General features: G+C 49.6%; 1 protein-coding gene across 1 annotated transcript in view; it reads left to right on the forward strand.

Annotated features, from left to right (window-relative positions):
* The first annotated feature begins 462 nt into the window (after positions 1-462).
* LOC136157300 (deleted in malignant brain tumors 1 protein-like) overlaps positions 463-15,509 on the forward strand; it is a 53,637-nt gene continuing 38,590 nt past the window's right edge. Inside the window, 6 exon segments of the mRNA XM_065919230.1 lie at positions 463-772; positions 4,221-4,538; positions 6,248-6,286; positions 11,267-11,288; positions 11,876-12,066; positions 14,905-15,287. Of these exon segments, the coding sequence (XP_065775302.1) occupies positions 463-772; positions 4,221-4,538; positions 6,248-6,286; positions 11,267-11,288; positions 11,876-12,066; positions 14,905-15,287 (1,263 nt within the window).

The raw sequence follows: 15,509 nt of genomic DNA on the forward strand, positions 1-15,509 counted from the left end.
CCTGGACAGAGTAAAGCCATTAACAAAGACTTAGGGGGCAGAGGGGCCAAGCAGCTCCGAGACTGAAGTAGTTCTGCGTGGCCAGGAGTCTCTTCAGCTGTATTCAGCCTACAGATAGTCTTGTTTCTTGTTTCATTAGATACACTGAAATCGCTTATTTCTATTGCTGTCCATGGTAGGGGGAATAACACAGGCTCTTGTTGGGAGAATCTAGGAATTCAGGCAGTTTCTTAAAGAGGGCTTCAGCTTTTGGAAAGGGAGATAAAGTCTTCCTGAGGGGACTTGAAACTGAAGATTATCCTGGCTCTTCTTGCTATCTGGGTGGCCGAGGACTGCGTGATCTTGCATGACTGTAAAATAGGGATGTGACCACCTGGAGATTAAAAGGATAAAGGGAGCCTTCCGGAGATGGGAGGGCAGACGCCAAGTGCCTCTCCTCCTTGTTCCTCCCCAGGGGCCTGGATGGCCGTGAGGCTGGTTGGCGGCCCGGGGAGATGCTCAGGCCGCGTGGAAGTTCTGGTCCAGGACACGTGGGGGACCGTGTGTGACGACCTCTGGGACCTGGCCGAGGCCGCTGTCGTGTGCCGCCAGCTGGAGTGTGGCCAGGCGGTGGCGGCGCCCCCGGGGGCCCACTTTGGGGCAGGTTCGGGGAAGATCGCGCTGGACAACATGCAGTGTGTGGGCAGCGAGAGCCACCTGGGGCAGTGCGTGCACGGGGGCGAGGCTGGGCACAACTGCGGGCACCTGGAGGACGCCAGCGTCGTCTGCACAGGTGAGCGGCCACTGGCAGTCCCTGCCTGGAGGGCTGCTCCTGTGGCCTCCCTACTCACCCCCCCACACACACACACATACCCCAGTCACAAACACACACCCCACAGCCCGGTCGCAGAATGTCAGTGGACCAGGCAGGCAGCCTGGCTCCTTCCCAGGTTGTTCAGCCGCCCGACCACCCCCTTAGCTGCAGCGATTGCTGAGTATGACTTACAGGCTGGATCCCAGCTCCGAAGTGGCTGGTTAGGTTTTAAAATTCTAAGCCGAACCTGAATCCAGCCAAATCAGAGTGTTGGGCATAAAAATTCAAATTCTTACATTTTGTGGCGAAAATAAAAGTCGAAGTGCAGCAGGTTCAAAGCAGCAAATTCTTTTGTTACATTAACTGACTGGAGCTGAGAAAGCCCTGCTCCTTTGGACGCCGAACAGCTTTCCCGTGCACACGGCTCCCACCACTCAAGTCCCCTGTGGGTCCTCAGAAGCGTTTGCGCCTGTGACCTCAGGGTGATAGGCCAAGTTGTCAGCTGGTATGCCGGGCCTTCCACATCTGGGCCTGGTGACCTCCCCAGAACCATGTGTCCCTCTGGCTGGCTCTCTGCCCCTGCTACCCTCCCCGTCTTTCCTGATTCTGCCCCACTGGTGACTTGAATAATGGCCCTGCAAGTGACGCACTCTCAGGCTGCACATGCCCACCTGGAGCCACCCTTGCCAACTCCTGAGGCCCCCAGGGAGCAGGGGACCCTGAAGATGTCCTGGGTCAGCCCAGGTTTGCTGCCTGCTCCGGTGTCCCAAATCCCCAGGAAGTGCCAGGCTCCTCGAGGGCAGAGTCTCTGCCTCTCTGCCTCCCACCCCTCTCTGCCTGTAGGATGTTCACAGTAAACGTTCTCCCATTAAGACGGGGTAACATGTACCGTCTCTCTCCACGTTACAGGCGCTGATTCCACAGCTGCTCCGCCTACAGGTAGGGCCCGTGTTACGTCTTCTACTAAACTCTGCATGATATGAGAAGGCCATGAGGCTTAGAGTCAGATCCTGGTTTGAGTCGCAGCTTCATTCTTTCACTCGTCTGTTCATTCAACCATGTGCCAGACTCTGTGCCAGTGAAGCATGGGGGCCATGCAGTGGTCAAAGCCCTGGACCTTTCTTTCATGGGGTTTACTCCCTAATGGGAGAGACAGCATGCCATATATCCCTTCAGTTTGACGACCAGAGCCAAGTGATGTCATCTCTCCCTCCCAGTTCATCTCCATTCCTCTTCATTAAAGTGGGAATGATACAGAGAATCTAGTAAGGTCATGAATTTTGTGTGCTCAGTTGCTCAGTCGCATCTGACTCTTTGCGACCCCATGGACTGTAGCCCACCAGGCTCCTCTGTCCATAGGATTTCCCAGGCAAGAATACTGGAATGGGTTGCCATTTCCTACTCCAGTGGATCTTCCCAACCGGAGATCAAACCTGTGTCTTCTGCAGTGACAGATGGATTCTTTATCACTGAGCCCCCAGGGAAGCCCAAGGTCATATATTAGACGATACCTAAAGATTCCTGTCACCTGGCAGGCACTCACACAACCATGGCCCCTTCCTCTGGTCATGTGCCCACCTAAGGGAGTGCATGTGGGGATCGGAAGGCCCTGAGCTCTTGGAATCTGATCCCGACTGGTTTCTCTTCAGCTGAATAACCACGGGCTTCCCTGGTGGCTCAGACGGTAAAGAATCTGCCTGCCGTGCAGAAGACCCAGGTTCGGTCCCTGAGTCAGGAAGATCCCCTGGAGGAAGAAATGGCAACTGACTCCAGTATCCTTGCCTGGAGAGTCCCGTGGATTGAGGAGCCTGGCAGGCTACAGTCCATGGGGTTGCAAAGAGTCAGACATGACTGAGCGACTTAGTAACTTTTCAGCCTCCATGTCATTAGAACAGGCACATTGGATGCCATGCTCCCTAAAATTCTATGCTTTTGATGTTCTGAGACTAACAAGGAGAGAAGTAGCCACATAGGTTAGCTGAATTAAGTGTACACCCCTGGGAAAGTGAAAGATGGTTGTTGAAAAACAGAGATGCAGGTCTTAACAATAGAAATTGAGAGACATCTTACCCCCTAACATTTTGTTATGAAAAATTTCAGATATACAGAAAAGTTTGAGGGATTTAACGGTTAACCTGGATTCTATGAAAAATTTATCAATCCATCTATCATTCATCAACTTACCTTTTATTAAGGTTTGATTTATGTGCCATAAGGTTCACCCATGTTAAGATCCAGTTGGATGAACTTTGGTGATGGTACAGGGTTGTGATCACCACTGCGGTCAAGATACACAACAGTTTCCTCGGCCCCAGAGGTTCCCTCGAGCATTTCAGACCTGCTACCCTCCTCCCTGCCTCCTCCCCCAAGGATTTGCTGTGTGACCCTCCTTGCTTTGTTTAGGTGAAGTCACTACGCCCCTGGGGCGAGGGTAACCAGGAGAGAGGTGATAGCCCCCTGACAGCCCGCATGCAGCAGGCCACTTGGGGTTAACTGTCTTTGCTTTTGCAAAGTGACCCTGTGGCCCATGTCAGCTTGTCAACAAGCAGTAACACCATGTTTCATCCTAAATGGGGATCTCAGGGATGGGAGGTCACTGGCCTTAGCAGTGTCATCCTTATCCCTGCTGAATCCTGATGGGAGGCAGCTGCCCTTGGAGTAGCTGTTTACCTTCTCATGATGTTCTGATTCTTCCCTCTCGTCACTCCTTCTGTTTTCCCCCATCAACAGCCCATGAGGACCTACTTCCCACGTCACCAGCAACATCAGTGGCCCAAAACCCATCTGCTTCGGCGCTTCCAGGTAAGGCCGTTCCTTTGGAAGGGACAGAAGTGACACAGCCACACGCCTTTCATTGCCCAGCAGGCCACCCAGGCTTATCCATACATCTGTCTCCGAGCTCCCCTGGAGCCTATCATGAGGACTTACAGCTCTGAACCATTACCTCTGCCACAGGCTATTGACCCAAGCAAAATCAGACCACAGGCCCCAGGGGTCAAGGACTAGGCAAATAGACTCAGCCTCCTGGGAGGAGCGGGAGAGAGCGAGGCTAGAAGGTGAGCAGCCTTAACCCGCATGTGATTAGCTTACCATCAATTCTCAGACTAGTTGGCATCAAAGTGAAATTTTGAGCTTCATCAACGTTCTGGTTTCAATTGGTTTGAAGTCTACATGCTTGCAGTCAGCAATTTTCATCTGGTCGGGGTCCACTTCCTGCAAATATAAGTTAGGATTCTGTGTCAGGCCTTTAAAGATGGATACCATCAGATGCCTTAGAGCCGCACGTTGGCATGGGACCCTCGTGGCAGCGTGAAGTGTGTGGGTACAAAGCCACGGAAAGAAAGGAAAGCCAGGGTGGCAGAGGGCAGTCCAGTCCTCAACAGGCAGAGGGAGCGGCCAGCACCCTGAGACCCCTTTCCTCCCCCAGGAGGCTGGGCCCCCCTGCGGCTGGCGGGCGGCCACGGGAGCTGCGCCGGCCGCGTGGAGGTTTTCTACCAGGGCGCCTGGGGGACGGTGTGTGACGACCTCTGGGACCTGCCGGAAGCAAGCATTGTCTGCCGACAGCTGGGCTGCGGCTGGGCCGTGGAGGCCCCGGGCGAGGCCCACTTTGGGGAAGGTTCCGGAAAGATCCTCCTGGACAACGTGCAGTGCAAGGGGCAGGAAGAGCACCTGGACGCGTGCGCCCACGCTGGCTGGTTTGCCCACAACTGCGGGCACGGGGAGGATGCTGGCGTGGTCTGTTCAGGTAACCCCACTCCCTTCCCAGGCAGAACCCAGCTGGGCCCTTTCGAAAAAATCCTTTCCTGGGGACGGTGTGAAAAATCACAATTGAAAGTAAAGCAGGACAGGAGCTTCCTTGGCGGTGCAGTGGTTAAAAATGCTCCTTCCAAAAAAAAAAAAAATGCTCCTTCCAGTGTGGGAAACTTGGGTTTGATCCCAGTTTGGGGAACTAAGATCCCACAGGCCGCAGAGCAACTAAGCCTGAGCACTGCAATTAGAGAGCCTGCAACAAGGAACCAGTGTAGCCAAAATTTTGAGAAAAGGAAAGAACGCAGGATGTTTTTCACTGACAGCAGATGTTTTCATCTCTCCCACTTACAGATGCTGAATACTCAGTGGCCTTGCTACCAGGTGGGGAAGGGGGTGTTCACGTGTGTGGTTTGTCAAAACCTGGTGGGGGGGACTTCTGCAGGAAATTGAATGGGTTCTGTCCTCCAAGTCCATAGAGCAGCTCAGAGGTGTGGAGTCGCTGACTGCTCCCTGGGAGAGAGGAAGAGCCCTTGGAAGTCATTTGTTCCCACCTCACCTCTTCTTCGGTTCACTGTGCATTTCACACTCAGGAAGCAGATTCAAAATTTCCTAAACTTCTGCACGGCACTTTGGGGTTGTGCGGGGCTGGCAATGAGAAGTGGGTGGGGAGTGGTTCAGATGGGAGAGGCAGTTACGGATACTTTCTGCCCACGGGCAGCAGAAGGCTGATGGGCCAGACCTGGCCAAAGTCAAGGCTCAGTTTAATTCCTGCCCTCTCCTGGCCTCTCTCTGGTCCTGGGCATTCTGGTCCCATACTGCTTCCTTGCTGTTGGTTTTCCCACTTGCTCTCAGCGTCACTTCCTGGAGTTTTCCACACCTGTGCCCCATCTCCTTTATCAAACCCCCGGTCCCTTGATGCCTTGCCCTTGGCCAGCTCCTGGCCGAAGGGTGAGTCATGACCAGAGTGGAGTGGACAAGGTCTGATAAAGCTGCAGTCACATCCCCTCCTGGGCTGTCAGCCTTTAGGAGGTAGGAATGGATTGGTCCTCGGACTGAGTCTCCAATAGGAAGCTCTGGGCCAGGTGTTGCTGGCTGGAGAGATGTTGGGGACAGGAAGGAGCCACCATGACCTTAGGCCCTGACCCATCGTCTCTTAGCAGCACAGGTCAAAGGAAGCAGTCAGTCAGTGCCTCCTCCTGTACTTGCACTGAAGCTTCATAACTCCCCACACTGGGGTCACAGAAATTGACTACAGGAGCCAGAATGTCACATCTTTCATTTTCTTAAATTCCCAAATTTTAAAATATCTAATTTACACTCTCTGATTCTCTGTATCCTTCTCTGTCCTTTCATTTTCATCTTTCCTTTTTTTGTTTGTTTGTTTTTGTTTTGTTCCTCTCCTCTTGCTGGTATCTTGGACTTTCAGAAGCTCCATTAAACTTTTCTTAGCGCCTCTTGGAGATAAAGGGCTAGGATAACATGACAAGAGAATGAGTGCATCAAAGTCCGAAAGATCCGGATCAGTGCTTCTTCCCTCCTGCACGTGACCACCCCCTGCATGCTCTGCTTCACCCCCAGAGGCGGGCTCAGGAGTTTTGGGAGGGGCCCTGATGACGTATCTCTCACCAGCTCCTTGGAGGCTCCTTGTGTGGGTGTATCGCCCTCAATGCCAGCCGACAATCCTGTGTCCTTTGTGTTTGACAGGTCCCCCTTTGGATGTCATGGCGGAGACGGAGGCTGCAGGTGAGACCAGGCTGTCCTTGGTTGCCCTGATCATCATCATCTGGCTCAGGCCCTAAAGTGATTTTTCGAGGAAATTGAGCAAAATACTACTGCCCTGTCTAGCTCACCCTTCTGAGCCTACATTCTGAGTGACTTGTCCAATGATGAAGGTGCCAGTTGCATTTCTGTTAGTCCAAGAAGGTAATCCAAATGATCAAGTGCAGTCAGCCTTCCTGGTCTCCCAGCACGGACACCACATGTGCAGGACAGATGTGTGGCCATTAGCACCGCCACACGGCCAGGCCACTGCCCCAGGCACCATTTCAGAGGGCTTTCGCCACAGTGGGCACCTTCTCTGCCCTCTCTCCTTCTCTGACTCTCTGTGTCCTTCCCTGTCCTTCCTTTTTCATCTTCCTTTTTGGTTTCTCTGCTTTGGCTAGGATCCTGGGCTTTCAGAAGCTCCACTAAACTTTTCTTAGCACCACTTGGAGTTGAAGGGCTGCTGCTGCTGCTACTAAGTCGCTTCAGTCGTGTCCGACTCTGTGCGACCCGCCAGGCTCTGCTGTCCCTGGGATTCTCCAGGCAAGAACCCTGGAGTGGGTTGCCATTTTCTTCTCCAGTGCATGAAAGTGAAAAGTGGAAGTGAAGTCACTCAGTCGTGTCCGACTCTTCACGACCCCATGGACTGCAGCCTACCAGGCTCCTCCGTCCATGGGATTTTCCAGGCAAGAGTACTGGAGTGGGGAGAGTTGAAGGGCTAGAATAACATAATGCCTGGAGGGCCTAGCTGGTCCTTTTAGGGAACAGCTCTAGCTCAGTGACTGGAGCCAGCTGTGTGTAGGTCCACTTCTTACACAACCAGGTAATCTGATGGAGAAAGCTGTTGCTGCAGCTGTCACCTTTCATTTTGAACTAAATATTGGACAGATGGATAAACAAACCGACAAGCAGGTGGAGAATCAAATGGACAGTGGTTGGACAGATGGACACAGGACAAATCAGAGTTGAAGAGGGTGGATTACTCACAGCAACTTCTTTCCACTTAGTGGATTTTCAGTGGTCTAATTTTAATAAATTACAAGTGCTAGTGGGTAGAACACGGCCATCTTCATATATAGAAGCTTCACATGAGCTTGACCTTAATTGTGAAAATAAAGTAGCTTATTCATTACTACTGATGACATGATAAAAATCAAAGCTTTAGGATATAGGACCCAGTGTAACCAAAACTGGAATCTGGCTGCTCACTGATCAAAAGCCAAGAAAGAGACAAAGTTGGTGGAAAGGAAAGTTTGCCTTATTTTGGATGCCGGCAATCAGGGGCTGGGGGAATGGCGCCTGTCCAAAGGCTGACTCCCCTTTCCCCAACATTCAGGGAGCAAGAGCTTTTATAGGCTGAAGGAGGGGGCTACATGCAGAAACAACACAGTCAGCTCTGACAAGTGTCATCTTGATACAATTACAGATTGATTCAGTTCAGTTCAGTTGCTCAATTGTGACCAACTCTTTGTGATCCCATGGACTGCAGTACGCCAGGCCTCCCTGTCCATCACCAACTCCTAGAGTTTACTCAAACTCAAGTCCATTAAGTCGGTGATGCCATTGAACCATCACATCCTCTGTCATCCCCTTCTCTTCCCGCCTTCACTATTTCCCAGCATCAAGGTCTTTTCCAATGAGTCAGTTCTTCACATCAGGTGGCCAAAGTATTGGAATTTCAGCTTCAACATCAGTCCTTCCAATGAACACTCAGGACTGATCTGCTTTAGGATGGACTGGTTGGATCTCCTTGCAGCCCAATAGACTCTCAAGAGTCTTCTCCAACACCACAGTTCAAAAGCATCAGTTCTTCAGCACTCAGCTTTCTTTATAGTCCAACTCTCACATCCATACATGACCACTGGAAACACCATAGCCTTGACTAGATAGACTAGACAAATTAATTAGGTCCAGTTAATTTTCAGTTTCAGGGTCAGTTTGTTTCCATTTCTTCTGAGGCCAATTCTCAGAACTGCAGCAGCTTCTGTTGTGGGTACACTCTGCTCATTATATAGTTAACTTCTCTACCTGATGGGTGTTTCAGTATCTATAAGACAGCTCACAGGATAGGGTTCAGAATATCATCTACAGCCCTTGAGGAGGAACTAAAGGTCCTTGACTTTGCTTCATGACTACCTTCTTAATATTTGGTCTCCTTTGACTATTCTCCTTTGTTTCTGCATGTTCTCCCTTCTCTGATTAAACTTAATCTTTGGCTAAAGTTTTTCCGCAGACAAAAGGCAGGTGGAGGACATGAGGGATGGACAGGCGAGGACCATAGCGTCCTGCTCTGTTTCACCAGCACTGGGGAGTAACCAAGGGAAAGGTTCAGGCTGATTCTGCCCTATGCAGAAAGGACTAGTCAGCGGCAAAATTCTCTTGAGATCAAGAGATACTGCAAACTTCAGACCCAATGTCATGTCTTAATTTCCTAAGTTTACGAGAATTTTTTGACTAGTTTATACCTCTGCAACATCCTACGATGTACCCAACAAAGCAATGACCCATGAAACCTTTCAAGGGGAAAAAAAATGAAAGAAGAAAAAATGTCAACTATAGTGAACTGAGCAATGAAAAAAACTGAAATTCTGAAGTATCTCTCTGCTTTTAGGAAAATCTCAGTGTGGCAGAATCATTACTAACTCGTCTGGAGCTATCAGGAATCCCCCTCGGAACAAAATGCATGACAACATAACGTGTGTGTGGGAAATCAGAGCTAACGCATCTGATCACATACGACTGGCGTTTCCATATCTTAAGTAAGTCGGAAGGACTTTCCTTAAGGGCGCCGTGTGGTTTAAGATTCCAGGCATTTACTCCTTTGGTTTGTTCTTGTAATTAAAAGAGTCTTTCTTTTTAAGTTTCTGTTTTGAACTAACTACAGGCACATAAGAAGCTACAAAAATAACAGAGTCCCATGTCCCCTTCACTCTTCTTTCTCCATTGGTGACATCTTATATAACTGTTGAACAGTGTCAAAAACACAAATCTGACACTGGTATAATGCTGTTAGCTGGAATATAGACTTCCTCAGTTTTCACCATTTTTCTCTTGTACTTGTGTGTGTGTGTAGCTCTGTGCAATTTCTTCCCATGTATACGTTCCCCAGTGGCTCAGCAGTAAAGAATCTGCTGGCAGTAAAGAATCTGCTGGCAGTGCAGGAGCTGCAGGAGACCTGGGTTCAACCCCCAAGTTGGGAAGATCCCCTGGAGACTGTGTTTTTGCCTGGAGAATCCCATGAACAGAGGAGCCTGGTGAGCTACATTCCATAGGATCGCAAAAAGTCAGACACAACTAAAGCCACTTACCACGCACACACACATCCATAGGTCCATGAAACCACCACTACAATCTAGAACAGCGATCCCCAACGTTTTGAGCATGAGGGACCACTTTCGTAGAAGACAATTTTTCCACAGATGGCGTGGGGATGGTTTCAGGATGATTCACGTGCATTATGTTCATTGTGCACTTTATTTCTACTATTGTATCAACTCTACATCAGATTATTAAGCATTAGGTCCCAGAGATCGGGGACCCTTGATCTAGAAGCAGAGAGTGTGTTCCCCGACCACGAAGGGGTAACTACTTTATCCTTCATTCTTACAGCCGCCCCAGCCCCTGTCCCTGGCAGCCACTAAACTATTTTCCAACTGTCTGTATATTTTGAGACCATTCAATCTATGGAGTCATGCAGTATATATTCTTTTGAGATTCACTTTTCTCACTCAGCTTAAGGCCCTTGCGCTCCATCCAGGCTGTTGTCTGTATCAAGAGTTCGTTCCTTGTCATTGCTGAGAAGGTTTCCATTGTGTAGAAACCAGCGTTTGTACAACTATTTCTTCCAGTGAAGGACATTCAGGCTGTTCCCAGCCCCTCTGTTATATATAAAGCTTCTATGAGCATTCATATGCAGGTTTTTGCATGAACTTAAGTTTTCATTTCTCTGAGATTGATGATTGAAAATCAATTGCTAGGTTGTATAGTATGTACATTTTTAGCTTTTAAAGAACATGTCAAACTATTTTCCAGAGTGACTGCCATTTTGCATTCCTTCCAACACTACATGACAGATCTAATTTCTCCATATCCGAGCCAGCATTTGCTGTTATTTTTTGTATTTTTGTTGTTTTTGTTCAATCATGTCTGTCTCTTTTCGACCCCATGGACTGCAGCATGCCAGGCTTCCCTGTCCATCACCAACTCCTGGAGCTTGCTTAAACTCATGTCCACAGAGTCAGTGAGGCCATGCAACCATCTCATCCTCTGTCGTCCCCTTCTCCTCCTGCCTCCAATCTTTCCCAGAATCAGGGTCTTTTCCAATGAGTTGGCTCTTTGCATCAGGTGATATCCATTAATTTTGTATTAGCTGTCATTTTTAGCAAACAGGTCTTATATATGTTTTGTTAGATGTGTATGTTGGTGTTTCTTTTTTCTTTTCTCTTTTGGAGTGATTGTAAATAATACTGTTTTATAATTTTGGTTTCTACATGTTTGTTAGAAATATGATTGACTTTTGTGCCCATGAATTTGTAGCTAAAATGAAATTCACCTTGTATGCTTTGTATGAGGGGGGTGTGTGTGTGATGGGGTGTGAGAGACAGAGCTTGATAGTATGTATGTATGTATTTCAGCTTGCTGGTTAAAGATGCAGATTCCATGGAACCCTCAGACCTAATAAAACAGGAAAGTTTAAATTTTAATATTGTAAACTGTCAAGGTTGCTATCATTCATAGGTGAATGTCTTACAGAAACTAACTTTCAGAAACAAATTATTTATTGCTCTTGACTTTTGCTTCATCAAAATCTGACTTGGAACAGACATCTCATCAGGCTGAGATGTGCAAATGGTTCTCTGATTCCCGTGTTCTGTACAGAACTTCACAATAAAGAACAACACAATCAGTTGATTCCACAAAGCTGGCTGAGCTGATTTGGTAGTGCACCTCCCTCCCGGGCAGGTCGGCTGCTGAAAGCCTGGACGTAGGCTGTTTGGACCCTGAAGCCACATGCTAGTGGCTGCCCATTGGCTGGCCCTGCCCCTGGGCCCAGGTTTCAAGGCACCTGTGGCCTCAGGGTGCTCAAGGCTCATCAGGGTTACACTTACCACACCAGGCTTTTCTCCCCTCTTCTAGTTAAAATTCCATCCCCAAAGGCAATGGCCCTCAGAAAAAAATGGGGTAAAGGCCATCTGCTATGTTTGGGCCCACGCTGCTGGCTCAGAAAGTAAAGAATCTGCCTGCAGAGCAGGAGACCTGGGTTCGAGCCCTGGGTCAGAAGATCCCCTGGAGAAGGGAATGTCTACCCACTCCAGTATTCTTGCCTGGCGAATTCCGTGGACAGAGAAGCCTGGCCGGCTAGAGTCCATGGGGTTGCAGAGAGTTAGACATGACTGAGGGACTCTCACACACACACACACACACACACACACACACAATGTTTGAATGATGACAGCCTTTTGATCTTGCCCCAGCCTCTTGATAGCAGCAGAATAGTCTGCCTCACAGCAGACCTCTGAGATCCACCGAGGTGGGGGGAGACTAAGGCTCCCCCGGTGCTTGCTTCCCCAGCCTGGACTGCACCAATGAGTATTTTGAAGTCCTGGACGGTCCTCCATCCTCAGCAAAGTCCCTGGGGAAGACCTGCTCTGGTACCTATCTCACCTACTCGTCATCCTCCAGTTCGCTGACGCTCATGTACTACCGAAGCTACAACAACATAGGGAAGAACTTCGTCGCGTATTATTACTCTGAAGCCAAAGGTAAGAAAGGGTGGTTAAGGGCAAGCGATCTGGAGCTGGGCTGTCTGCCTGGGGACTCTGGGATTTCAGGTGAGACACTCAGCCTCTCCACGCCCCGGTCCTGTCCCTATGGAATGGGGAGAAGAGAGCCTTACTTCCTAGGTTTGCTGTGAGTATTCCCGGAAAAGATGCAAGTAGAGCCCTCTGCACAGTGATGCCCGTGATAAATGCTCAGTACCTGGCAGCCTCATCACAGGCTGTTCTTTCTCATGTAACCATCTGATGGCAGGCAGCCCGCTAGGAAGCCACTGCTGAAATTACCCTGAGTGCTAGGTGGGTATCTACGGAAGGTGTGATCCCAGCCTAAGGGAGTCTCATGTACAATCTAGAAGGAATTCAAGACAAACACATGTGACACAATTTGAGGACAAATAAAACCCAGTGGCGTTAGTGGTAAAGAACCCGCCTGCCAGTTCAGAAGATGTAAGAGATGAGAGTTCAATCCCTGGGTGGGAAAGATCCCCTGGAGAAGGGCATGGCAACTCACTCCAGTGTTCTTGCCTGGATCCCATGGACAGAGGAGGTGCCCTGAGGACATGCAGTGATGGGTCCTGTACTGTGTACCATGAAGAGGAAAGAGTCTGAACTGGTGAAGAGTTCTAGCATCCTCCGTGTCCAGGAAGCTGCTCATAAGTCTGTAATCTTAGCAAGGTCCAGAGGAACTCACTGAGCGAGCTCGGGGACCATGCTGTTAAACGCAAAGGAGGCAATCTGTGTCTCAAAGTGGGCCAGGGGAAGTCACTGCGATTGGCATTGAACTGTTACTGATGATGATTCTCTTGTATTTGCAGATGCTGTTTCACAGACCCCACAACTAATCAGTGAGTCACCTTTTATAGTCCATGGACTTTTCCAGGCAAGAGTACTAGAGTGGGTTGCCACTGCCTTCTCCAGGGCATCTTCCAGACTCGGGGATCAAACCCGGGTCTCCCGCATTGCAGGCAGACGCTTTACCATCTGAGCCACCAGGGAAGTCCTTTACTGACAGTACTTAATCTTAATTCCACATTCATATTTATTCCCCTGTCCCTGCTCCTGGTGTTTTTACTGTCATAGTCTGTCCTCTCTTATATATGTTTCCTAATTTCCTTTGTAAACCCACATTATTTGAGAGATTCCATCTACACAAGTTACACAAGTATGAAGAATGTAGTAGAACTAAATTACACACATGAACCATTGGGTACTGTATATTGATAAACTGTTCATTTGATTTCCTTAATTCCTTGTTTTTATCAAAGACAATGAAGAGCATCTAATCAGACACTCCACATGCAGGGAGAGTTAACAGCAAAAGCCAAAAGCAGAAGCTTGCAGAAGAAAGAGCCGTTTTCCCCAGAAGGGCACTGATGGCGAATGTATTTTAACACGAAACGGCACAATGTAAATGCCAAATTTCCACGGCTGGGTAGAGGAGGGGATATTATTTCTGTTGGGTCTCACAGCCCTGGCCAACATTGAGACTCAACGTAAGGAGAACTTGACTTCAGAGGTCACAGAGTATAAGGACGATAGGAAAAGTGATTGAGCCAGAATTTTGGCATTTAGTGGAAGCTGAACTCAGACTTGTCTGCATCCTCCCGTTTTACTCAAGGGTGTCTTCTTGTATCCACAGCAATCCCAGTAGCAACACCCAGAGTGGTAACAGCAAGACCAGGTAAGCCATGGAACACACACAATCCTCATCCACTGTCCTTGCCTCTGAGTGCCTGTGTTAATGTCTGCATCTGTAACTGCCTCATAGGCAGAAGCTGGACTGACTGCAAGTGGTTCGTCTATTTGCAATGGGCCCGCTGACCCTGTGCAGACTTTTCAGGGTGATTCAGAGCTCTTGGGATCTTTTGGCTCTAAAATCCTAGAACAAGCAGAATTCATTTTTTCAGCACCTTTCAGAGTCATCAAAGCCTGAGCAACTTATAAGCACCCTCTAGTGGGCTTCTGCCTTTTCTTTTTACGGCCTGTCCTGCTCATGGTTAACCTCACACCTGCATCACTAATAGACTTGTTCCAAGTGAGTAGAGTGCCAGAGGCATTCCAGGGGCAGTGAGCTGGAATAGCAGAGAGAAGAAAAATAGTGAATTTCAGAAGCAGGAGAAATGAGTTGAGATCAGCTACTGACCAGACATGGGATTTAGGGTAAGTCACTTTGCTTCTCTGAGCATCCCCAGTGGCTGACCAGTAAAGAATCTGCCTGCAATGCAGGAGCCGTAGGAGATGCAGGTTTGATCTCAGGATCGGGAGGATCCCCTGGAGAAGGAAACGGCAACCAACTCCAGTCTTCTCGTCTGGAAAATCCCATGGACAGGGAAGCCGGACAGGTTGTAGTCCATGATGTCACAAAGAGCTGAACACGACTGAAGAGACAGCACACACACATACACTTGCTTCTCCAGCTATCAGTGTCCTCAGAGATAAAACTGGCTTATCTTTCTGAGTTACTATGAAGGTGGACACACAAACACATACACACACTCAAAATCACTTCAGAAAATCACAAATCACTGTGGTTTTCTGTGATACTCTGTTTTTCTGCATTTAGCCAACGCAGATTTGCATATAGCTCTGACCCAATAGATGTTAATTTAATGCATGTTTAGGCTAAATGTTGTTGTGACAGTTTTAGCGACTTTTGTGTCACTTTAGTGACAGTTTTGTCTTTTACTTTTGTGACTAGTTGACTGATCCTTTGCTGAGTTCTCCGTCCCGAGCAGTAGTGTGGGGTGAGGAGCTCAGCTGGCCCCAGGGGAGTGAGCACGCACCCAGGAGGCTACATTACGGTCACCCGCTCTCTGTCTGCAGGGGACTGGCCGGAGCTGCGGCTGGTGGGCGGCTCAGGTCGGTGCTCAGGACGCGTGGAGGTCCTGCACCGGGGGGCCTGGGGCACCGTGTGCGACGACCTGTGGGACCTGAACGAAGCCGAGGTCGTGTGCCGGCAGCTGGGGTGCGGTCGGGCCGTGTCCGCCCTCGGGAAGGCCCACTTCGGCCCGGGCTCTGGAGACATCTTCCTGGACAACATGCAGTGCGCGGGGGCGGAGCGCTACCTGGGCCAGTGCGCCCACTCGGGCTGGTCGGAGCACAACTGCGGCCATCACGAGGATGCCGGGGTCATCTGCTCAGGTAGCCGCCCCTCCTCCTGCCAGTCACCACCCAAGTGCCTCAGGACCACCCTGCTGGAATTCAGAGTCAGCCAGGGGCGAAGACGGGCTTCCCTGGTGGCTCTGCAATAAAGAACCTGCCTGCCAAGCAGGAGTTGCAGGTTCAATCCCTGGGTCGGGGAACTAGCAACCCACTCCAGTATTCCTGCCTGGGAAATCCCACGGACCTGGAGGCCACAGTCCATGGGGTTGCAAGAGTTGGACAGGACTTAGGGACTAAACTGCCACCACCAGGGGTGAAGACGGGAT

The sequence above is a fragment of the Muntiacus reevesi genome, chromosome 2 (assembly GCF_963930625.1).
Source record: "Muntiacus reevesi chromosome 2, mMunRee1.1, whole genome shotgun sequence".
Classification (NCBI taxonomy): Eukaryota; Metazoa; Chordata; class Mammalia; order Artiodactyla; family Cervidae; genus Muntiacus; species Muntiacus reevesi.